The sequence below is a fragment of the Marmota marmota genome, unplaced genomic scaffold (genome assembly GCF_001458135.2).
Source record: "Marmota marmota marmota unplaced genomic scaffold, marMar, whole genome shotgun sequence".
NCBI lineage: Eukaryota > Metazoa > Chordata > Mammalia > Rodentia > Sciuridae > Marmota > Marmota marmota.
The window spans coordinates 3167759-3194234 of NW_025999897.1; the positions used below are offsets into that span (position 1 = coordinate 3167759).

The following is a 26476-nucleotide window of genomic DNA, read 5'->3' on the forward strand; positions in this document are numbered from 1 at the left end:
TATTTCATTTATTTATTTTTATGTGGTGCTGAAGATCAAACCCAGTGCCTCATACATGCTAGGCAAGGGCTACCACTGAGCCACAACCAAAGCCCAAACCTAGCAATTCTTGAAGCATGGAAGGCCTCTGGTCTGGATGATCACAGAACCTTCGTTAGGCTGTTAAATTGGACCACTTCAGAAAGCAAATACCTCCCACCCCACATTCCATGTACTCTATAGTGTTCTGAATATTTATTTATTTTTTTTAATATTGTGTTTGCTCCATGTGGGATACAAATACAAAACTTTGGGCCATTACAGTGGTCATTAGCAAATGAGAATGTGCTGAAATTTCCATAACATTTGCCTATTAGAAAAATGGAACTCATAATTGCCTTTTTATGTCCTAAAAGCATTAACTTTTATTTAAACAAACATCCTGGGGAATCTCATAATTTAAAAATCATCAAAGCAAAGAGTTTCCATAGCTGTTCTTCTTTCCTCCTGGTATTTGACAGAGAACTATCCGAGACCAGAGAGGAGAAGGGCCTGGGATCTGTCTTCTCCGTCAGTGGCGCTCAATGATTTTATCTTGAACTGGACTGATATAAATTTGATCTGCTCATAAACAGGCAGGGTGAGTGAACTTAAGAGAGATGCTATCTTGGTTTTTATGTTCATTCTGGCTTCGGTTTTTAAGGAGAGCCTACTGGATTTTTCCATCGTCCACCCACTAATTAGAGACAGAGGAAGATAATGACTGTGGTTGCTTAGCTTATTTTGAAGCCTACCCAAAAGTGGAATCTGGAGGTGGGGAGCCTTCTTTGGGGTTTGACTAGCCTGCATTTTACAAGGACTGAAGACTTCTATTCCTTTAAAAAAAGAAAAAGAGGTGACAGCACCTACTAACTTCATTTATAAACCAAGTGCACCTTTTTTTTTTTTTTTGGTTCATAATTAGGCAAATAAGTAGAACTTGGACAGTGGCGAGCTTCTACACATTTCCAGCCAGCTCTTTATATGAACTAATTCTCCTTATTGACGAGCTGGCACTGAGAAGTTACCGGACCTCCCGTGCTCAGTAAACTTTGGGTACGAGCCACAGCATCTCACCATCTACTGGAAAAGAAAAACTTACTTACTGTCACATTTCATCCCTTGGTGGATAAGTCCATACAGCAGCGAACCACAGTGATCACAGAAGGTGGGGCTCCCATAAGTGTGGATTTTAAACTTGTGCTTGCTCCTGGGGTCCTGCGGAGAGAAGAAGAACACCATCAATCCTTTCTAGCACAACAGACGAGGTGCCATTCTCTGGAGTTACGCAACGGGTGGTGGTGGCATTTTGCCGCATCATGTTTTAATGTAACAATTACCATGTTTTCAGGGTACGATTTGTACTCACCAAGGTTTTCCCCCCAAATTATGGCTTCCACTTAGTGTTATCAAAGACCGTAGGGCAAGTGCACTGGTTTAAAGAATTCGGTATGTCTGTCTCCATAGCACCTAGCACAGGCTAAGGTACAGCACAGACCCTTAACAGGGTCACGAGGCGTGTTTGTGAAATGGAACCAAAGGGCCCTTCAGGAAATCTCCTGTATGAGGTTTCCATAAAAACATCACCCTGTGAACCAGGTACATGCTATAACCAATGGGGACCTCTTCCTGCTTGGACACCATCTCTCCACAGTTTACACACATCTGCATGGGAGAACTCCAGTGGGGTAGGGAGAGCCCTAAAAATGCACTGTGATGACTCGTCCCTAGGGCCACTGCATTTTACTCCCTCCTACCATGGGAAGTGGTTCAAGAGGGCTCTGCTCTTTCCAGAGGTGTGGCTGTGGTCAAGTCACTTGTGGTCAATCCCCCTTATCTGCCTACTGGGGGATTAACAGCACCTATTTTCTCCAGGGTTGTTATGAAGGCAAAAGAAACCAATCTGCATAAGATGCTTGGAAGACTGCCTCAAGCCTGGGGAGAGCCATGCGCCTAGAACAGGTGAGCTTCAGGCCTCTTCGGAAGAAGTTTCCATTTACTAATGTGTGAAAGAAGAGGCTGAGCAGAAAGAAATTTATGCTCTATTTGAACTACAAACCAATTCCATATTCAACATGCACCTTTGGGACCCGCTCATTAACTCTCTAAATGCTTCCTCCCCAGTCTCTCTTTGTGGATTGAGGCGCTCTACAGACAGCACTGGCACCCACTGAATTAAGACTGCAGAGGGCAGGGTTTGGGACAGAGCAGATCAAGAGCTTCTTTTTACACATGTCAAGGTCAATTTCTTCTTTAATACACAGAGACATGAAGAAGGACATTCTTGGCTTTCGACTTTCTAAGGATCGCCAAGCTACTAAAACTCCAAAGGCGATTTCAGGGTAAGCCTAGTATGTGTCAATGGGTGATTAAGATTCCTTTTTAAAGACATAGATTGGAAAATCCTGGAAGACATCATTGTGCAGAAAAGCCTAAAGAATACCAAACCACACAGGGATGCACACCTAGATGTGATCAAAGCGAGTACTTGGGGCTGGGGTGGTGGCTCAGCAGTAGAGCACTCGTCTAGCACATGTGAGGCACTGGGTTCCATCCTCAGCATATAACATATGAATAAATAAATAAATAAATAAAATAAAGGTATTAAAAAAGTGAGTGCTTTTCCCCTATTTTTCTCTGCATAATTATTACCCTCATTTTACAGAGATATTAATTACTGTTAAAAAGCCACATGGCTCATGAATGTCAGAGCTAGGGTTTGACCACCATCTGACCGTCATCCTAAAAATATTCAACAATGAGAATCTGGCACTTTTTTTTTTTTAATTTGCAACACATTTAAAAAAAATAAGTTTACCATTCATTTTTATAAGTAATATTTTACTGGAACACAGCCATGCTCATTTAGTTACATATTTTCTATGGTTAAGATGGCAGAGTAGTTACAACAGAGACTGTACCAGCCACAGATTCTAAAATATCTGCTGTCTGGCTTTTTCAGGAAGCTTGTCAATCCCAGCTTTAAGACGATGGTTTTGACATGCCTGCTGACCTCAGCCCCGGCACAAATTCTAGCCCAGCATCCCATCTCCTGGAACTTGTTAGAAATGCAAATTACTTACCTTCTCCCCAGAACAACTGAATCAGAAGCTTCAGGGGAGGGCTGGTCTGTGCTTTGGCAGGCACCACAGGTGATGCTGAGGCTCAAAGTCGTGCTAAAGACTGAGAACCAGCACTTAGAAGGTCATTCGACAGATATTTAGCAAGTGCCTCACAGGTACTAGCTGAATACATGTGTAAATGATTAACAATATTCGTGAAGCAGGTCACTAGTTTACCTTCTAAATGGCTCTCTCAATATATATATATATCACACACACACACATATATATATATATGTGTGTGTATATATATATATATATATATGTCAACATCCTCCTTCAGAGGTTATTTTTCCTAGGCAAGTGGTAGCTGTGAATACAGCCCTAGTTCCCACCATTAAAGATACCCCCCAGTTTCCCAGGACACAAGCAGAATGTTGAAGGAACAGTCTAGTGTCAGCGCCAATTAGTGGTACCCAAGCTGACGGTCGAGGTTGTGTCCTCCATTGTGGAAGGCAAAGAGGAGGCTGATGGAGTGGGAGAGCCACTCCCCACAGAAACAAGCATCAACAAGTGGCGGGGAATGAAGGGTGGCAGCTCACACAGAGCCCTCTGCAGTATGTGTGTGCCGGTAGCTCCAGGGTGGCCGTCCTGCCAGTGGACTGTCACAAAGATTCTCTCGTGGCTCCTGGAGAGGCACGCAGGCAATGTGCTTCACTTTTCAAGAAAACCTAAATCCTCCTCATCTGACACCCACATGGCATCTTCGGGCTCTAATGGTTGGGAGGTATAGGAAGAGAGAAAACCTTGGCTTCCACCTGAGCCACCAAGTCCTGGAGTCCTTCCCGCTTTGAGTGTGGCATGAATTACAACCGTGACTGCCACCATGCGCTGGGGGACCCTCCAGTGTGAGCAGGTACTTTCCAACAGCCGAGGTCTCTGTTTGGAATGAGAGTCTCTTCTAAAGAGGATATGTACCAGGATTCTGACTCCAGCCCTGGCACAAGTTCTGCGACCTTGGAAAAGTCTCCTTGCATATGCATAGAGCCAAAGTGAAACTGATCCACCTGTGTCATGGGCTGACGGTGAGGCTCAATGGAGGGAACACAGGAGGAAGGTTTTGCAAAATTTCTGGACAAATAAAGAGATCATTATTATATTGGATGTAAACTTCGAGGTGCCCAATGTCTGCCCAAAGTATTTTGTGACTTGGGCTTGAAGGGAAGGAAGAGGAAAGCAAGCCAGTGTCAGTTCTCACGGGTGGTCAGAGCGGAGGCTGAGCAGGCAGGAGCCAGGGGACTTCTTGGGTCCCGTGTTCCCCTTCCCTCCACCCTGTGCCTGGCCTTCTGAGGAAGTCTGCTTGGCAATCGTCCCGAGTGGTAAATTGTGAACTGCCTCCAGCCCAGACTGCCCCATGCCCTGTCTCAACCATGAGAATGACTCCATCTCCCGCACCACAGGCGCGGAAGGCAGGACCATGGAAACTCTTCTCCAACCTAATTAATCGCACCTCATCGGACTAAAGAAACCACAGAACTGGCTCGAGAGCTATGACTCACGCCACTCTGCAGAGACCAACTGGAACTGCAAACCTCCCAGGTTCTCTGTGTTCCATCTAACAGATGCCAAAGAAGTGACTCCTTTTACTTCTTTGGTCCCTGAAGGGGTGGGCTGGGAATGGTGTTTTAAAAATGGGATTTCGCAGAGTCCTTTGGATGTCAGGAGGAGCCTGGAGTTGCTGAGGGTGGGGATGGAAGAGTTGGGCAAGACAGGGAGACTGCTGCTAAAATTAAAGTTGAAAACAACTACACTAGATAGCTTCCTAGATTCTGTCTTGCTATTTAAAAAAAAAAAACACAACTTTTTATTTTGAAATCATTTAAGACTCAAAAGAATTTGCAAACGGAGGACAGCCTGTTCCTGTGTACTCTTCACCCAGCTTTCCCAGTGAGAACATCTTACATAACCAGCCCAGCAGCGGAACTAGGACGCTGTCCCTGCTACAGCATCATCCACCGAACCGCAGGCGCAGGGTTCCACCAGGTTCCTCCAGGTTTTACATAATTCCAAAGCAAGGACTTCTATTGCACAGCTTATGAGTTAGATGTACTGTGTGCTGGGCAGGGTAAATACTGCAAACTCAAGTAGAACATACCAAAGGAACGTCTGCTACTTGTTCATGAAATATGTAACCTGCTAGATCTCACGTGGAGGGGCAGGACCATGGAAACTCAACGGAGTTTGAAGATCTGTCTGCAAAGTGGAATCAGAATCTAAGGAAATATGTGCCGTTTCTGAACCCTTATGGCCAGTTTTCCAGAACTATCATTTTGAGAGCTCTGTCCAGTGCACATCCAGCCAGGTCATGAGAGGCTGAAATGTGGGTTTCCAGGTGAGGCTGGACCTGGATGGAAAGATAGGCAAATGGCAGAACCCCTAGGCTGATCTGTCCCCTGTGGGCCTGAGAGTCACCTACAAAGACCCCTGTGGTGTTCCAGGGAGCCTGTGTGGAGAGGAGCAGAGAGCTAGAGAAATGGAATCTCAAGTCGCTTGGGTTCTGAGCAGGGGGTCTTTCTTAACATCTATAAATGGTCATTCAGTGGGGCACCAGCTTCTCCCCTACGCCTTCACTATGACAAAGGTTTCCACCTGCCACCACATGTGGAGGCGTCACTTCCCAGAGCACCTCAGGGGGCAGTAAGGAAGGCTCCTACCTGCTCCAGGAAACCTCTCTAGACATCAGAGCCAAATGCCCTGTTCCTCCCACTGTCTGACCTTCCAGAGCAAATCATTTGTCTTTCATAGGCCACTTATCACATTCTGCCACCTATGATGATTAGGAGCACGACACCTTTCATTTTCCCATCTCTCTCTCATGTCCACATGGACACAGCAGTCTAACGGAGAGGCCCTAATGGGCATGGCTGAATTAGCACTGTGTCTGAACCAGGAATGAACATTAAGTTTTGAGTATGAACTTTATCTCTAAGCTCCCTGGAAACCAAACCAAGAAGGGAAAAGAAATGCAGGAGATTCCCCTGGGACTGCAAAGCTACCCGAGAACAGAAATCTTTCCTGGAGTCCTCAAACACAATTTTATCTCTTGCAGGTTGGACCTTTACCAAACATGCATGAAGGGAATTACTAAGTCCTTAGCAAAAAAGCACTTTTGATCATACTTGCAGCTATCCCACATGGGAGTTATGGCAAGTTGGACTGCACTTAGTGCCCCAAAGAAATGGCTGGCGTTCAGCAAGTCTGCCCTGCTGCCAAGATCACAGCATTTTCATTTCAGTGAAATACATATAAATATTACTTTTCACTTCTCTAGACACTGGCAGCCTCTTGTTAAACGGAGTATAAAACCTGCTGCCCTGTGCCACAAGCCTGATATTACATTATAATGAGAAGAGAAAACTTCAGTCCAGACACTTCTGCCTAATAATATGTGGTTGCGGGTGGGGGCACTGAGTAACCACTTTTCATAGATGCAAGAGAAATCTCACCCACAGAACCAAATCTAGATTTCTCAGGGGGAAAAACAAACAACGAAAAATCCAAGTCCTATTGAGGCATCTGCTGGCCCGTTTCTCGTTTCTCAGTTTTATAATACTTAAGCAACTTCAGTAGCCTCCCAGGGGAACACCTCTCAACATTTCCATCAGGACTTTTCAAAGTCTTTCTTCTTCATCCTCATCAGTAGCACCAATGGTACCACCATCCTTTGCACTGGTTAAGAATAAACCCATGATCCACACTGCACAGAATTTTGACAGTGCCTGGGCTGTGGGTCCCCTGCCTGCCCCTCTGTTTTGTCTAGAACCATCTGGAAGGCATATTCTAGGTAAGTCTTCAAGGATGGAGCACTGTGCAGGGGGAAACCTCTAGAGGATCTGAGGTTACCTCAACTCCAGGGGGCAGGTGGCCAGGGACACTCTGTGATGAGGACATGTCGATGTGAATAAACACTGCTTCTCATGTCCTTTTAATTCGAGGAGTAAAATAATGGCAGGGTTTTGCCTAGAGGTCACCCTGCCTTGCGTTTTCCACCCATACCTGAATGCCTCCAGAATACCCTGAAGGCTTCCCTGGGAGGACCAAAATCTCTGTCCTCGAGGGCTGAGGTTCAGTCTTTCACGGCTTCTGGAAATGATTTGTTTTGCACGGATTGAAGCTCTAGGGTGTGACTTCCTTAAGCGCCCAAGGCTCTGTGTGGCTCCCTCAAGCTGCTCCCTCTAAATACCAAGGAAAATTCCCCACTCTCACCATCTGACGTGTTCTCATGAATCACACTCGCAAGCCAAGCTTGGGTCTAAATGTCACCCACATGCTGACTGCATAAGCAACACTGAAAACTCTGCTCCAAGGGTGAAGCTCGAGCTATTACTGTGATCTGAAACTTCTTAGGAAGCAGGGGTTTTAACTCTCTGAGAACAGAACTTCTTATTTTAACCTGTTAACGAGAAAATGAAGAGCATTACAAAAACCAGGGTGATTTTATGTACCCTGGGCATCACTAAAATTACGACATCGGCGCTCAGGCACTGACAGAGCTCCTGTGCCCTTCTCAGGCTGTTGGATCAGCCTGGACCACCCTCCATTTGTACTCTGCCTTTGAACAAACCAGTCTTACTGAATGTTGCCTTTCTAAGAAAGAGTGAAGGAACCTCCATTTCTGATGACAAGAGTTAATTTTTGATCTGTAGTATCACCCTGCTATATTCTGATGAGGAACAGTCATTCCTCTTTACAGTGAGGCTAACTTGTCAAATCAGTCTTTGCTGGTAGGAGGATTTTATGATCCTTTGTCCAGCTAAGCAAGACACTGTCATCTTTAAATGAGAAGCAGCAAAGTCTCAAAAAAAAAAAAAAGAATCTAGATAAATCTCCACCAGCAAGGCAATGGTTAAACAAACGAATATATTTATACGATGGGATACTATGTAGCAGTTCAATCAAACAAGCAAACATGGATGGATCTCCAAGATCTATTGTCTAATGAACAATTCACAGAATGAAACATAAACTAGAATGACATTTATGTCAAAAACGGAAACAGCCCCCTCAACAAAACAATGGCTCAGTTTTTCTCTACAAGGATTGGTAAGTGAAATACCTCTGGGGAAGTGTGGGAACAGATAAGGCTTAGAGATGAAAGTGAACAGATCCTTAAAAATTTTTTTTCACAATACCTTTATTCTATTTATTTGTTTGTTTGTTTATTTACTTATTTATTGTGCTGAGGATCGAACCCAGGGGCTCACCTGTGCTAGGCAAGTGCTCTACCACTGAGCGACAGTCCCTGTCCTGAAAGGAGATTGTTAACATTATTGGAAAAGATTCAAGTTAAAAAAAAAAAAAAAGAGGATTCTCACATTTTCTATATAATCCAACTGACCATGAAGCCCAGCTGAAAATATGTGGCTACATTTCAGCTGCTTCTGAGATGCCTTGGAGGGAGGGCCTGTACATTCCCAGCAACTGAGACACAGCCGCCATATCTGATCACTGTCTGAGTTTCTCTAGCCACCTGCCATGTAGAAGGTGTCTGTGGGAGACCATCCTCCCAGTGATTTGAGTTACCTCCCTGGCTGGGCGAGAGGCACTTAGGCACAGCTGTGTCAGAGCTTTCCCCACCCTTCTCCAGGTCCGAGGGCTTGTCCGTGCAGAGGCGTGTCTGGCCACAACCCTGAAGACCCAATCGTCGCTCCTGACCTTGGGATGGGACGATGCCCCACTTAATCTTCATTGGATGGGATTTTCCCCAGAATTTTTTGTTCCCCAATAAAAGTCCACTCCATGGCGAGTTCTCTCTCTCTCTCTCTCTCTCTCTCTCTCTCTCTCTCTCTCTCTCTCTCGCTGGCCTCTTCAGTAAACCTCGCTACCACAATAGGTGGCTGAAGGCTGGAGCTAGGAGGAGCCATCTTAGAGCTGGTTTAAAGGTAATTAGAGTCTTGTCTCTTTAATTCAAAACTCCCTAGAGATTTCTCACGTTTCGAACCTTCATTCATGAAGCCCGCGCCGGTCGCGGGCTAAAGGTGTCTAAATAAACTACAGAGATACCTGGTACTGCCACTGCCATCTCAAGGCCTTGATATATATCCAGTTTTTGTCCCACCCATTATGGCTTTCAGATTCCAACAACCTTTGATGGTTGGGTATGGAATTCTGGTATTAAAATAATATGCTTAAAGTGTACCGATATTCATAATGCCTAAACACTATTCACTTAAAAACAAGGCTGTCTCCTAGTTGTCTATCAATTTCTTTATTTTGACTCAAGAATTCTTCATTGTGCAGCAACTATCTGCCAGTGGTGGGTGCCAGATGGTGAAGACCCCCAGGTGAGACTCAGGTCCCAGCTTGCTAATTACGCTGCACAAACAGATAACTCCTAAGTTTCAGGGGCGAAACACCACAAACACATCTTTCTTACTCTTCCCTTTGGGGCCCTCTGGATAGAGCCATCCTTATCTGGGACAGAGCCAGTCTCATGGCATAGGACAAAAAGAAGCAGTGGGACTACTCAATGGCTCTTAAATCTCTTCCTTGGGAAATGGCACCATCATTTCAAGCAAGTCTTGTGGCCAAGCTGGAACCAGCCAGGTTCATGTCATTTGCAAAGGCGCCCTCTGGACTCTCAGTGTCTATTGACATTTTCTATTACTTTGCAGAGGACAGAATGGGTTGAAACCTCCAAGTTGGAAAGCCTGGAGATGTAGAGCTCAACTGGAAATAGTTTTAAGTCAGTGATGCCAAATAAAACCAGCCGTGGTTTAGATATCATACTGATTTGGCAGCGGCAAAGTGGTAACAACCCACCTCAAAATCCCATTGGCTTCCCACCATGTTTGTTTCTCACACATGCTGTATGCCAGTGGCTCCCCAGTAGAGCACCTGTCCATTCATTCATTCCAGGACCAAAGGATGAAAGGACAACTAACTGCTGGGTGGGACACCCATTCTCATGGCAGAGGAACAGAAAATCAAGAGGTAGAACTGAGCGAGCAATCTGTTAATCCTTCTTGCAAATGGCAAGCAGGCTGCTGAGTGGGGGCCCCTCTGCTTCCGGGGAGGAGGGAAAAGTCACAGGGCAACACATGGGACTTCTGATCCTCTTATAGGTGAGGGAACGAGTCGGAGAAACTGTAGTGCTGTCTTCCATAGACGTTGTTTTATTTTTTTTATCCACACTATGTATTTAGGAGTTCACAGAAGATTTTGTTTCTGGACTGGGGATGTGGCTCAAGCGGTAGCGCGCTCGCCTGGCATGCTTGCGGCCCGGGTTCGATCCTCAACACCACATACAAACAAAGATGTTGTGCCCACCGAAAACTAAAACATAAATATTAAAAATTTCTTTAAAAAAAAAAGATTTTGCTTCAAGAATAAATCTTTTTTTTCCTATTTGTCAGACTCTAAGGGAAAAAAATAATCATTCAAATCTTCTACTTCTCTGTCCATTCAGTTAAGTGTGCTGGTCACTTTAATTTTATGATAACCCCGAGGAGAAGAATCTTGTCAGGAAAGTTTCACATTTTTAAAAAAATGCTATTTAATTTTTTTTTTTAAAAAAAATTGTATTAGCTTTGGACTCACAGGTTGTAAAATTAGTTTAGAGAGTTTCCATGGACCCTCACCCAGTTTCCTCCAAAGACAACAACATCCCCCATGATTGAGGTACCTGGTCAAAGCCCAGAAAAAGACATTTCTGCAAGGCTGTGAATGGACCTCATGTGGCTTCACCAGTTTTTACATGCATTCATTGGGTACATGAGAGCATGTGCACAATTCTATGGGGTTTTACCACATTTATACTCCTGATCCAGAGCTGGTCTAGCACCACCAAGAGGCTCCCACGGGCTTCCCCCTTATGATCCTTTCCTCCCCATCCAGAACCTCTGGCAAGCCCTGATGTGTTCGCTGTCAAAGTTTTATACCATTTTTAGCACCAAATAACGTTCAGGCTAATTACAGATTTGGTTAGCTCCAATGCCATAGTTTGAAAGGAAAATAAAATAGGAATATGAGAAGCATCTTAATTACGTGGGTCCCTGCCAGCTCTTCCACAAGGTTATGTGTGTCCTAAAAAATTCACGGCCAAGTTTACGAGCCTCTCTGAGAACAAATCAGAGATAAAAAGAAACACATTTATTTGAGAGTCTCCAAGACCCCGTCATCTTTGCTTAATCTCAGACAGAACTGGGTCATTTGGGGAGGTGTCCTGCCTGTCATTCTCTGTTAGTCTGGGACAAATTTTGAAGACTAATAACTGGGATTAGTTAGATAATGTGCCTGAGATACTGCACTTAGTTTTGTCATGGACTTGAAAAAAAGTGTGACCCTTATTTGCAAGGACGCTGATTTTTATGCCTCACATAAGGTTGGAAGGTTCCCCAGCAGCTGGTATCTGTTTATCTGGTTAAACACACAGAGGAGGCAGAAGGTATAACCCTGTGCTTTTGTGACTGCAAGGTCCCCACAGACAGGATTTTTTTTCTTTAGGTACCTGTGATTCTTTTTTTTTTTCTTTCTTACTTATATTATTTTATTTTTTTATGTGGTGCTGGGGATCAAACCCAGAATCTCGCATGCTAGGCAAGCGCTCTATCTCTGAGCCACAACCCCAGCCCCACCTGTGATTCTTTATGCAGACCACTCATTGCCCCCAGGAAATATTTCCCAAAAGTAACCCGTGTGGACCATTTGAGGAGAAATTCACTTCCTGATTTCAATGACCTTCTTGATTCTATTTTCACTTCAAAACCTGTACAACTTCTGGTAAATATTAATTATTCTAGTTATTTGTTATTAATTTTCAACTGTTTTCCATATGTTCACATAGGTTAGATCATGTTCATTGTAGAAACTAGATATGGTTTGTTCAATTTGCATAAAATCTAGTTCAGTTGAAAGAAACACATATACACTAACTCTTTGGTATATTTCATTCAACTGAGATCTGAGCAAGAGAAAGGCTGGGGAATGTTTTCTTAAGGATCATACTAAATAGACTGGTCTGTAGCTTTCTTTCTTTTTTTTCTTTCTTTATTTTTAACCTAACAGTTCATCTTTAAACATCTCTCCATGTCATTAAATACAAAGCATCGTCACAACTAACTGCATATTTTATTGTATGGATGTACTGTGATTTTCAGCCAATCCCGGTTCCTAGAACTTTAGGTTATTTTCAGTTTTTCACTGTTTCAAAGGACACTACCCCAAGCATCTCTGCATCCACACTGTGCAAGAGTCTTGTCAGTTAGGAGAAAAGCCAGAAGTGGAAATCTTGGGTCAAAGAGATGAACATTAAACATTAGATTTAGGAGCTCTCTGTCTACTGGAAGGCAGGCTCTGTTTTGATAAAGCTGCTCTGGTTGTGCAGATGGGCGCGGAGCCTTCTGGGTAGACTTGAAAGCAACCCGCTTTCTTAGTGAAAACCCAGCTCCTGTGTTCTCCTGATTTCCCAGGCAGGGCATCTGTGCATCACTTGGGCCTCCCTCATGTGCTCAGTGATCACTCAAAGCTTCAAGCTTCTGCAAACTGATGTCAACACTTCCTTCCTTCCAACTGCAGTGAGCAGTTCATTCCTCAAGGGTTTATTGTACTTCTTATTGATAACTTTTCATTCCTTTTTAAAACTGGGAATTGAGAAACAGTGATGATGTCATCTTTTATTGTGGTGGGGGGGTGGATAGTGACTCTGCAAGCATTTGTCAGTTAAGGATGGTTGGTCTGAGCTGCAGCAGCAGCAGCAACATCCTACAAGTGAAACCAACAAACACACCTGTGTTTCTTGCCCAAGTTTCCTGGGCACTCGGTTTTATGCTAATGCACTGGGTTTAAAGACCCTCCACCTTGGTCTTGGCTCATCAGAAACACCATCTGGAGGGCAGCAGGGGTTCCCTTCGGCCTTGGCCTCTCCTGCACCTAAACTTGGCACTTCCCTTCCTCATTTCCACGAGGCATCTCTGCATCTGGTGGCTCTGCCCTGTAAAGGATGTTCAAGTGGGAACTGCGGCTTTTCCTCCCCGTCCCTCCCTTCTGTTAAGCAATGAGGTCGCACTAAAGCACTTTCCTCCAACTGTGACTTAAAATGCATCCTAAGATGCCTCCGAATTCAGTCTAAAGAAGGCTGACAAAAATAGCTTGTTGAGATGCCTCCCAGAGACCTCCAACCCCACATCTTACCCCAATGACATTATTTGCTGAACAAATATGAGAATCTGAAGTCTGTCCTTAGAAGGCAGAAACCTACTAGGCAATTCTGAAATTCGTTTTTTCCTGGTGTTTCCCCCCCCACACCCCCAGTAAAACAAATACCTAACATAAAGAGTCTCTGTGAATATGCTGATATTTCTACCTGTACCAAACAGTCATGTTAAAATCCATGCTGTTCACCATGATGACTGTTTTCTCTTTGGCACTTGTTTCTCCTCTGCAGAGGGGGGCTACAGAGTGGAGGCTGGAACGAGGAGGAGGGAGAGGAGTGTGGTGTTTAACTGCTTTTTGCAAATAGACCTCTAGGGACAATGCTCTTTTGATTTGAGGATACAGAAACACTACAGCTGCTAGTATTCTAAAAATTATGCTTGTTCCCTGTTAACCAGTTTAGCCTTAGAAAAATTCAATATTTAAAGGAAAAGGAGAAATACAACAAAATCAAATGGTAGCCTGGGGGCCTGTGTAACCAACTTGCAGGTTGCCCACTCTGACTGCAAGCCAGGGCTTGGAACATATGCCTGTCAATTCCAAAAGGATGCTGTCGGAAGGGTGTAGGGGGAAGTGAGGCCAGGTAAATTCAGGTTCACCCAGTTTCACCCAGTTTCCAAAGGGCTTACCTTATTTCCTTTTGTCTTATAATAGGGTCATGGGAGGTCAAAAAACAGCCCCCAGTTTTAAAACAAAACAAAAATAAACAGAGGTGCAGAAAAGTAATTTAACCAGAATTCATGGCTAGTGTTACAGTTTGGCCCTCAAAGCCTCCTTTGTTAGGGTTTGATTCCTCAGTACAGCAGTGCTCAGAGGTGGGGCTGTGGGTAAGTGATTGCATCCTGAGGGCCTCATCTGTAGATGCATTGATGGATGCACAGCTGAATGGGTCATTGGGCGGTAGAGACTGTGAGAGACGGAATCTAGTTGAAGTCTAGTTGAGTCCTTGGAGGCGATGCCCTTAGGGCCTGGACTGTATCTGGTACCCTGCCCCTTCCTCTTTCTCTCTCTGCTTCCTGGCTGCCCTGAGGGGAGCAGCTTTCTCTGCCACACACTTCCCCCAGGATGTTTCTGCCTCACTGAGGCCTAAAAGCAATGAATCCTGCCGACCATAGACTGACACCTCTGAAACCATGAGCCAAAACAAACCTTTCCTTCTTTAAGTTAATTTCCTTCTTTAAGAAATTTGTCACAGTGATAGAAAACTGACAAACACAGCCAGTGAACTATGAAACCAGTGAACTATGGACCCTGAACCACACCTGAGACTTCATTAATGGGTCTGACCATGCAGGATGCTCAGCCAATGGAGGATGAGAGTAACATATTGGGGCAACAAAGCTCAATTCTGGTGTCAGGATAAATAGCAATATTCAGTATCGATGCCCAAACTGCCCCCCGCCCAACTCACTGAAATGCAGAAGGTTATTTTTCCCCCACCAACAACGAGAGAGATAAAATGAAGCAGCCTATTATGATATGGAAATAAAGGATAATGACATCTTCACTATTTCTGAATCTCTATCTCTACGATTGCAAACACATCCAAGCTGCAGTCGGAAGACAGATACCCTTTAATTCCACTAGAGGGGAATAGAATGACATCCAGGGATGCGAGTCAAAAAGTCCTCAAGTTTATCACCACTAAAGTCGAGGGGGACCCTGCTGTCACTGTACCGCTAATGAATGTGGATTTTAGAGTGTTCATCCCCCACGTCCCCAGCTTTACATCCAGCTTCTCTACAGAGGTTAAATCAGGCTGAAATTTTGTTCAACTTCCATGCTAAGGGCAATTCGAATGCTCTCCTCTTTCTGGAAAGGGATTTTCATATCGTTCTTTGTCAAGCCCACAGCAAAACCATATAATATCACAAAGACCCTAACTGGCATCTGTATGTGGATTTGCTCTGTACCCACGGCAATTTCGACAAGAAGAGCCTTTCTCTTGATCTACAGAAAGAGGGAGGGTTTGTTCATCTGAAACACAGGTGCTCCAGCTCAGCCCTAATAGAAGCTTCCTTAACAGTGGAGAGATTTTGTATCTGTACCATTGAACCTTGTAGCCACTAGTGACCTGTGGCTACTGAGCCTTTGAAATGTGGTGACCCCTACTGAGGAGCTGAATTTTCTAATTCTCCTTTACCTTTAATTCATTTACATTCTAGCAGACACAGGAGGCTAGTGGCTACTGTGCTGAATGATGCCAATTTAGGATTCCTGCCCAGCAACCCGTTTGTTCAGGTCTGTGATGCCTTTTCCTTACTCCTTCCCCAAAGTACCAAGATGGCAGAGATGGGCTGGGAGAGGACCTCTAGCTCTGCGGAGGACCACAGAAGCCCTGGCTGGGTGCCTCTCCTGAACCCACCCTTTCATGCCAACTCCACTTCACCAGCCTGGGCCAGGCCTCAGAGCTGTGTTTGTCATTGCTTGGTGGCGTCCTTCCCCATGCCCAGCCTGTCCCCATCAGATGGCTTTTCTCAATTCCCTGCCTGGCCTGGTCACTCCCTCCCTCAAAACTCTCAAGTGGCTCCCTATTGCCTACCTGGTCCAGCCACAGTTGAATCACCCAACTGCCTTACCCACTGCAGGATTCCACACACCTGCCTTGATGTCTTGGTACACACCTCCATTCCCCCCAGTCCCAAATTAGGAAAGGCATCTCCCCTCCCCACATCTTCTCTGCAGGCTCTGGTTCAAAGGCCCTCTCCATCACGCCTCCACCTTGGGGCTTCTGACTGCTTCCGCCCAGTCCTCCTCTTGTTATATTACAGCCTACCCTGGCCACATTCACCATTTTCTAAAGGTTTATGAAGGATCTTTGTTGCTTGTTTGCTGAGTACATCTTTTGTTGGTCCCCACCTCAGGGTCTTTGCACTTGCTGTCCCTCTACTTAGAACCAGGCTCCCCAGCTCTTCACAAGGATGCCTGGCTTGTCATTCAGGACTCAGCTCAGCATTCCCCCGTCCTCCCAGATGCTCTCCCTCATCCTTCCATCGAAGGAACCCTCCAGATCATCATTACTGCAGGGCCTTAATATTTCTTTGTATCCCTTCATCTGAAATTATCTTTCTTATTTCATTTTTGTTTAAATTCTGCACTTTTTTCTTTGCAATGCATATTCCATAGGTAGAGAGGACCTTGTCTGCCTGGTTCCCAGCAGACCCAATCCAGAATAGGGCTTTCACTGAAAGAAGGCTCTTCCCAAGCACCCAAGGGATGAAGAAACCCCGACTTCGCTTCCAATGGACTACATACCGCGATCGAGCAGAGATTCTACCCACCTCAGACCTCTGGGAGGTCAATACAAGTTTGCTGAATCATGACAACAGTGATGTTCAACACAAATGTACCCTTCAATGGATGGATACCCCAGGGTGACTTCCCAAGAAATGAAGTGACTCTTCAGATTAGCCTTCGGAGGTCTCCAAACAGACCTCTTACCTGTAGATCTGTTTTGACTCTAAAAAGCCTGCCTCCCATGTAGGCAATGCCTATCAGGCTGAGGTCAATAATAATGAATGAAGTACAATAATAATTGTACCATTACCCCTTTAGGAAAATTCTAGACCTTTCATTCGACAAGTGATGAGCTGGGCTTTCTGGTATAAAGAAGGAGCACCTTGATGTCTACCAAAGACAGGGGACATGGTGAGTCTCTTCCTTCAGGAGAGGACAGGGTAGAAGGGCACTGTTGGCATCTGTCCTCCAGGATGGGGAGATGGGGACACAAGGCTGAGCAAGCCACATGCTTTCTCACAAATCGCCAGGTCCTTAGGAAAGGTCAGTGTTCCCAAGTTTATGGAACTCATCACCTGAGAAGTGTCACTCTCTTATTTTCTGGGGAATGTCAAGTTTCCCACATTAGAATGAAAAGCATGATTCTAAGGAAAGGCAAACATCATGGGTCAGGTCTTATTTTGATTCACTTAAAAAAAAAATTTTTTTTTAATACTGTGATTATGTTCTTGAGCATGGATTAAACGAAGGGAGCCATTTTCCGGGAGTCCATCTGGTATGTTGGGCTAAAATTTCAGCTGTAAACGTATCTGTTTGTAATCGGCTTTCCTCTGTTATAGTTAATCTCATTTCTCAGATTACAGATGGAGAGGGCCATTGTCTGCATGCAATTAACGATGAATAACTGGGTATCCAAAAAGGGTCTGCAGGAAGGTGGCTAGTATACTGTGTTATCATTCTCCTTATTTTTAAGACCCTTTTCCTCAGGTTGACTCTCTGCACTTACTTGCAAAGCCCTGCTAAGGTTAACACAGCAAGTACATCCAAAGATCAGAAGTTATTTTGATACATACAAACAGGGCTCCCAATGATCGTTTCCTGATGGCATCTGGAACCAACGTGCACCTAGAGGAGGTACCTACAAGTATCTCTCCCGAAAGTGCATTCTACGTCGTCAATGGAACACACATTTTAAAGAATGTATTCTCTTTTAACTCCCACTCTTAGAACCACAGACTTTGTAAAGAAATCTGGTTTTATAGAAAACACAAAAAGATTTCTGCTTCATTTTTTTTCTTTTTGGTAACAGGGATTGTACCCAAGTGTGAACTGAGCCACATCCCCAGCCCTTTTCTTTTTCTTTCTTTCTTATTTTATTTTTTTAGGAAGTCTCATGAAGTTGCTTACAATCTTGCTAAGTTGCTGAGACTGGCTTCGAACCTATGATCCTCCTGTGATCAGCCAATGAGATTGCAGGCATGCATCACTGTGCCCTGCAGGATTTCTACTTTTTAAGTGGAATAAATGATCCTCCTGTTGAATACTAGGTGATCAAACAGGTGGTAGGAATTCATTGATTGTATCAGGTTTTTACAATAGTAACCTTAAAGAATGTCTTTAAACAGAAAGAATGGAAGAAATGAGGTTTGTAGGTCCCTGGAGAAGAAACGATTACATTTTCAAATGCCTCAACAGATAAAATCGGGATGCTGATTTGCTTTCAACAGAAATACTTATAGGCACACCTGAATTCCAAATATTATAGTGTTTGCAAGAAAATGTAATTTAACACGACTCAAATATCTGGCCATACTCTTGGGTTGGTTCTGTTAGATCCCTGAAGTTCCCAGATTTTATTGACCAGAACAGTTCAATTCATCCCAAATCCCAGGAACAGAAGGAAGCCTCTCTTCTCAGTGAACATCCAGATCAACCTGAGTCTCCTCTACAGGATGTTCAGTTCCTCTCATATCAGCGTGGTCAGGAGTGGATGCACAGAGCCAAGTCATTGCAAGAGCTCAGCTGAACTTGGGCTGGTGATGGATATTATTTTTACCCCGTGGCCAGAGGACAACTTCACCATGGAACTTCAGAGCTGAGTTATTTTCAGATGCTCCATGATAAAATGTATTCCAAGCCCCAAGGCTATTTTGTTAGCTGCAAGACAGATCTATTTCTCCTTACAAAACACACATGGGATAATTAAGAAAGAGGCTGGACTGCGACTTTGGCCCTCAGGGACAGCGGACAGTTCACGCTTGCTTCCTTCCTGTGAATGGCTGCTGGTGAGCGATCTGCACAGGACATAAACCCAGCTTGGTGTCCACAGGGCCATTTAAGATGTGTCCACTTTGGCTTTTCAGAGTCCCTCCCACAGTGGCCACTGCTGCAAGGCTCTGACCAAAACCCATGGCTCCTTTTCTCCCCTTAGGAACAGATTTCTGATTTTTGTTGGAAAGGCAACAGGTCTAGGTGATGAAACATGCTTCCCAGACTCTTCTACAGCTGCAGGAGGACAGAGCTCTGGCCACGGAGATCTCAGCATGAGCCTGCTGGGCACTTCCAGGAGAGCTTGCCGTGCCGCTGCCCCATGCCTGGCCACCCTTGCCTGCCCTTTCCCTCTGGCTCCCAGGGGTGAAGCTGTGTCTCCTGGCCGATGACAACCCTCCGCCCTCTTCAGAAGTGGAGTCTGTTCACAACCAAAACAGGGAGCTGGTCTTCATCAAATCTCAGAAGAGGAGCCCCCACCCCACTCCAACGGCGGCTATCACCCGTGTGGCTGGGCAGCCCTGGGGATTTCGTCCATCTCGCCAAGTTTTCGCTGTCAGAAGCAGGACAGACAGGAGGGACAATTTCTCTCGCTGCTGCCCACAGGACAGGGTAACAGCTGACTGAGAAGAGGCTGAACAGTGCACTTGGCCTGGGTCACATGTTTAAGGGTCTGGGCTATATGTGACCCCGCGGCAGGCACTTACGGGAACACAGGACAGTCCATGTGATGGACTTGGAAGCTTTTTTAAAAATCACCCCCAAATGCCCATTTCCTTGGATGTTTTGGGCTATTCCTAAGTAACAACCTCTGGCATCTAAATCCAGTCGCCTGCACTACTGTGACCCTCAGAGGGGATCAGGAAGGCAAAGAACAGGAGGAACAAGCTTCCACTGATGGCAGGCGGCTTCACTCGCCTCCTTTTAGAGGCTTAAAGGAGATGGAACGACCGGCTTCAAACATGTGGCTAATGAGGTTTTGCCCTGGGATGCTGAGTGGGGGGGAGAGAAGGGTGGGTTTCAACACGGTCGGGCTTTGCCAGGACCCAAGGCTGAGAGGCACGTGCGCAGTTTCCAACCCTCAAAGGCTCTCATTTCACGGGTGGAGATAATGATATTCATTTGAGGGGCATATCATGCCTTGCTGTTGCGTATACAAACCAGCCTTAATGGATATTTTTTGAAACTTCCCATGGGGAAAATAGGCCATGTGAGAGTGCCAGGCGGCCAACTGTCACTTCCTCCCAGGGAAAAAGTGGAAAAAAACCCAACAGCCCTACTTAGGTGGAGCCAGCTACTGCTTCCACTGTTAAAAGCTCCTAATGCTCCTAATGTCTGCACATTTGGCTTTCGAGTTTCCTCAAACCTACAGTCACTGGGAGGGGCTGGTGCCTGCCAGAATCTCAGGCCAACGGGGAACAGCTCGTGCAGAGGATGGGAAAGACAGAAGGAGGAGGCAGACTCCAGTGTGTTCTCTTCTGCAACCAGCTCTGACTTCAAGCCCAAGAGGTCATGGGAGAGACTCAGTTAAGAACTGTGGCATTTTTGCATTTGGCAAGACCATCTTCCTGCCCCTATATTCCCCATCTGACTTAGACCACCAGAGCAAACTGCCTTAGTTTGTGAAGAAACAGTAGGTGACATTTGGAGTTAATTATGCTCAATGGGATCAGCTTTATGCATATGCATTCCTGCTCCTTACCTATTTCCCAGGAAAACTCTAAAGATCCTAGAAATAAAGAGAACCATGAAGATGGATGATGGATGGACAGATGGATGGATGATGATGCATGGATAGATGGATGGAAGGGGAGAAGAGAAGGCAGGAACAGAGATACCTAAGGAAGGGGTGGGACAGTCACCTCATTGTAATTCTCCTCTTTAGACATGCAATAGAGGACTACATCTAACAAGCAGAACACAGGTGTGTACTATAGAAGGAGAACATGTCCCAGAATCAAAATGACTAAATCACAGATTTTTTCATTAAATTTCATGAGTAAGTCTCAAATGCCGTACCTCGTCGTTACTTGATGTCTGCTGCTTACTTTTGAGGGCCCCAGAGCTTTCTCAAAACCGTAGCTGGTTTTTAAAGAAGTCCTGATGATAAGCCTCAAAAATAATCTCTTTTTAAAATAAAAAATGAGATACTTGTGACTTATAGAGTATAGGTGGAGGCTAACGATCGCCCCTGCATGGACGCAGGAACGGATCTGTTGTACAGAGGTAATCTTAATGTCTCTAGGCCAAGACTCTTCAGGGGTGTATTTAAAGAATGAAGTTATCCCTGACTTAGAAATTAACACGACTCCTGCTTCCTCTGATCCTACTCAAACAGGGAACCACACTGAGCCAACTAAACTTTCATGACCGAATGTGTTTCTGACAACAGAATGATCTTCAGAAGGGAGCCTCCTGCCTCTGGGTATGACAAAATCTCAGCAGGGTTCAAACGCCTATTGAAGAGTTTCCCCACTCACTGCAAGGGAAGGAGCTCCTATTGTTCCAGAGAGTCATAAAAGTGCTTCGTTTCTCAGTGTTCTTCTCTCCATGTTCATTCGGAGAACTTAGCAATGGCAGGCCCAGTGGTGGGCAAACAGTCCCGTGGATTTGTGGCCACGGTCAGGAAGTGGCCTTTGGTTTCTTCCACCCTTGGATCTGAGCTTCCGTGGCCGCAGGCAGCCAGTGCGGGCAGTGCCAGGCCAGCCCATGCATAATTCACCAGAATGGAAGAAACAGGCCCCATTAGGGACAGATTTTGGCCTATTTCCCCTGGTTCATCATCAAATTTGCTTTCTGTTTGATCTCAGTGGCCCTGTAATCCTCCGCCTTTGATATCAATGAAGCTGGTATGAGATAACAACACGAGCCATCTGGTGGCAGAGCGGCGAGGGCCCTTCTGCAGAATAAAGTGGGGCTTCAGGCCAAGCCAGTGAGCCAGGGAGGGAAGAGGCCTGAAACTAGATTACGAACAGGCAGCACCCAGCTCGTCCCCAGGTAGGTCGAAAAGCATGAAGCTGACCAGAGATTCCGTATTTAAAACCCTGTCCCTGGTCTTATCTCCACCAGACCCCGAGATGAAACAGCTCCCCGGACATCTGCCTCCTCTGATCTTGGTTCCTTAGCTTTTTTCCATTAGGGACAAGTCTGAGAATGACATGTGATAATGCATTTCATGTCCCTTTTCCAGAGGCTGCGCACTTGGAGTGTTCTGGGTTCATCTGAATTATCAACAAGGAACTTATTTATTTTTAATTCTGTGAGCCATTCAGCTCTGCGCCTAAATCTAAAGCTCCAGCTGAGCCAGGCGGTAACTAGAGCTTCTGCTTCCACCCAAAAGCTGACCGCAGCCCTCGGGCAGGTCCCTTTGCCTGGAGAGCTCCCTCAGGCCCCCAGCCCCTCCTCACCCCCTGACCTTCCCGCCCCTCTGCTCCATCTCTCTCAGTTAGATTCCTCTGGAACAAGAGCAGGGCACCTAACACAACTGGAGCTGGTTATTTGTGCAGTATCAGCTCAGAGTAAATCTGCCTCCTTAACCTGTAGATTGCACCAGGGGTTTTCTACCATCTTGGAATGTGCTTTTGGTAGCAGGGACAGATTGGCCTGTGCATGCTGCTGTGGCTCCGTCTTTGCTTAATTCCCAGGGAGGAAGGAGGCAGCCCCCACCCCTGCCCTGGGCTTCCCTCACTTGCCTTCAGTGTGGAGCAGGGGACCTGGCCAGGTGGATGCTCACCCTGCAATGCAAACGCAATGGATGCAGGAAGGAGGAAGGTGGACTCGGTGCTACAGAGGGCCTTGGTCACTGTGTCTCACTCATCTTGACGTTTGGGCAGGACGTGCCCAAAGACATCCAGCCAGCTGGTATGGAGGCAGAACAAGAATCTTGCGGTTGAATGGACAACGTTCTTTCTGGCTTTGTTATTGGCATGGGAGTGGGGGGCAAGGACCACGTGGCCACTTGAGTGTGATAAACTAATTCAACGCAGTGTGTGGATTTCTATAGATTTTTGCATTTCATACTTCCTAGAAGAATGTCATCCTTCACGGACATTTAGCAAGTACTGTGGTGATGTGCTAGGGCCTAGCCGGAATGTCGGGTGGGGCCCTCAGGGAGGGCTGTGAATTGTAAAAAGATAAATCTATTTTTTCTCCCTGTTAGAAACTAGAATTCAGAGTAGTGACATGTGTCTCACTGCTTAAAACATCACAGGCCAAACGGCTGGGCGAGGCATGGAGCAAGCGTCCACAGTTCCGGGTCTATAAATAAAGTATTGAGTGTTTGAATCCGAGCAGCTTAAAGGGACCTGGAGCCCCACCTCCTGTGCCCCCCCCCCCAGCATGTTGTGGGATGGGGGAGTCAGCACTAAAGGGGGGCACTCATGCCTTCTAAGGGAGTGCTCTTTCCGTGGACTGTGGAGGCACCTCGGGCCAAGCTCCCCTTCTCCCTCCTACCTGCAGACCTGGAGGAGGTGATCAAAATGGAGATGTAAATTATTCACCTTCTCTCAGGCTTGGAGGGTAGACAGCTCTCCCCGTATGAATGGATCATTACAAAAACCCTCAGGGAGGCTGCTGTCCCACCCAGGGGACAGGGCTACACGTAGGGTTCACTTCCCAGTTCTGACCCTCCATCCCACAGTGCTATCTTTGGAGCAATGGAGAACGATCCCATTACAGCAAACGATCCTAGTCACCACCTCACATCCAATCTACCCCTCCCCTGTTCCTAAGAGAAGCCCCTTTTAGCTGGGCGCACCAAGGCCTGAAGTGAAAAAACACACATAACTTCTCCTCCTTGCCACCAAGCATGGTCATGGGTCAAGTGAGTTCTAAGTGGAATTGCTATGTGGAAGCTTCCTGAAAAGCTGCTTAAAGGGAGGTCACTCAGCTGGAGGAGGTGTTGTTCTTGCCCTTCTATATGTCTGTAGAGTAAGACACAAACATGAGGGCTGGAGCTTCAGCAGTCATTTTGGACCAGGTGTGTGTGATTGTGCAGGACGGTCATGGGCTCAGATGGTACAATAGAGGGCAGAAGGCTCACTCCTGATGTTTATGGAGCTGCTCCATAAACTCTGGTCTCCATAAGCTCATACTCCTTTCACAAGAAAGGCCGCTGTTAGTTGGAATTTTTGCATCATGTAGCTACATGCAATTGAAATACAATGTCTTCATGGGAAAATGAGTTATCTGTAATACCTCGATCCCTAAACCCTGTCAGTAATGACAAAAACAAACAAACATGTGCACACCTCCAAAGGAGCTAAAAGGGGTGGGGGCATAGAAAGAGGAATTGAGATTTATGGAACACATGGCATCTGACATATTTGTTGGTTACCGTGACACTGTAAGGTGACTGTGACCTACTTTTCAGATGAGGATACTAAGGTTCATGGGGCTTAAGTATCTGCGGCATGGGCTGGGTCTGTGGCTCAGTGGTAGAGCACTTGCCTGGCACGTGTGAGGCACTGGGTTTGATCCTCAGGCAACACACACACACACACACACACAGACACACCACAAAATAAAACAAAGGTATATAAAAAAAAGAATCTGCTGCACATCAGCTGTTCAGTGGCCAAAGAAGAGAGGGAATGGCAACAGGCAGGAAATAATAACATTTTCAGAAACTCACCAAGAGTTTGGTAAATTACAATTATGTGAGAAACTCAAATAAAATATGAAGTAACTTGATGGAATTAAATTAGGTAATATACACTCAAAAACGCTTAGATTTTTGTAAGTACTTCAAAAATATCAATTTCTATGTGGACTTTTAAAAATCTTTTCTGAAACTTAAAAACGTACTCTCCCAAATTTTTGAGGTGTGCTTTGTTATTTTGCTTAGGAGATAACATACATAGAATCCTGTAATCATTTAAAAGTTGTGCCCCCCAAAAACAAACTGCCTAGAATCATGTACTAGGTTTAATAGTAGCCCCTCTCCACCCCCGCCATGCACCAAATTCACATCCATCCGGAATCTCAGAGGGTGACCTTATTGAGGGATAGGGTCTTTGCAGATGCAATTAGTTAAATTAATATGAGGTCATTCGGGATTAGGGTGGATTAAAGCTAGGATCCTTATAGGATGAGGAAAGGACACTCAGACATGCAGGGCTAGAGAGCCACGTGATGACAGACGGACAGAGGTGGAGAAGGAAGTCATGCAGACAGCGGCGGGGGCGGGGGACCACCAGCAGCTGGAGGGGCTCCTCCCTGGAGGGTAGGGGATCCCAGCCCTGCCAACTGCTCCACACAGACTTCCAGGCTCAGAACTTCAGGAGAGTGTGGCGCTGTTATTTGAGGCTACCCATTTGTGGTCGATTGCTCCAGCAGCTCTAGGAAATGGTTTGGAAACAGATTTAGAACAGCAAAGAGCACTGACTAAGGAAAGTATTTATAATACTGAGATCCACTTCTGTGCATCGGAAAACTAACCGTCTTCCCTGTTGTCAACTGCTAAGCATGTGACTTCTAGCATGTGCTGCTCCAGCCACTGCCGTGCTGTCCTCAACTCAAGCTCAAGAGCCCACAGCAGGCTGGAGGACTCCCGCTGAGAACTCTAATTAACGGTCAAAGCTCCACTTGGTCTGCTGCTGATGCACTGGTTAGAGAGGTGAGGAAAGTCAGCGACTGCATGTCAGATACAGCAATAAACAGCTGCTAATTAGATTCGGGGATACGATTGGATGTTATCCCAGGAAGATAAGCAATCCATGCACACAACTGCAACTTGCGTGTATTTGCCTAATTCCAAGCTTAATGTTCTATTCTTCCAAAATTAACATAATCAAGTTTAGTATACTTATGTTCAGAATATCAAATGAATAAACATGACTTTATACATACTCCATAGTTTCACAAATCTGTGAAGGAGAAACCCAATTATGACAATTTAAAAACAGAAAAGATAATTTCCTTCAACTGTCGGCATGAAAAAAAATGGTTTTCTTCCCCTGGAAAAATTCACAATATCACAAATGAGATACTTATCTTTTCAGTTTCCATACAACTTAGCTAACGACAAAAAAAACCTCTAGCAGAATCAGTGAAATATTTTCAATTGCACATATGAATCTTGAATTTATATAACACGGGAAATTCACAAGTATCAAAATGTTCTCAATGCAAACCATTTATCTCCACTAATTCAGTTCCTCCCCAGTAGGACTAGTGCCTTGGCTATAAACAGACTTGGAATCCTGTATGTTTGCTATATTTATACATTATCAATGTCAGACTTTTCTCACTACCAGGATGAGCCCTAAAATCAGGTTACATGGAAACTCAGTCAATTCAACTGTTCATAATGCCTCTTGAATGTCTAAAATATTTGCTATTTTTCCATTTGCACCTGCTTAAAATAAAGCAATTGCACTTACAAATCAATAGTAAGGTATATAATCCCAATGCAAAATGGGTTATATGATTTAAATGGATATTCTACAATGAATATACCCCATGATCAATAAACATGTGAAAACACACTCAATAAGAAAATACAAATCAAAACTATGATGAGATACCCCTCCCCACCCACCAGCACAGCTAGAATCAAATGGATCTTTGATAATAAGTGTTGGCAGAGATGTGGAGAAACTAGAACCTTCAAACATTGTTAGTGGGACTGTAAAACAGTACAGCCATTTCAAAAAACTGATAGTGCCTCAAAAAGCTCA

At 45.2% G+C, this 26476-nt stretch overlaps 1 protein-coding gene across 1 annotated transcript in view; it reads right to left on the reverse strand.

Annotated features, from left to right (window-relative positions):
• Window positions 1-26476, reverse strand: part of Prkca (protein kinase C alpha) — a gene marked incomplete at its 5' end in the record, with an annotated part of 309700 nt that overhangs the window by 129874 nt on the left and 153350 nt on the right. Inside the window, one exon of the mRNA XM_048798205.1 lies at window positions 1125-1236. Within this exon, the coding sequence (XP_048654162.1) occupies window positions 1125-1236 (112 nt within the window). The remainder of the gene's footprint in view (window positions 1-1124; window positions 1237-26476) is intronic.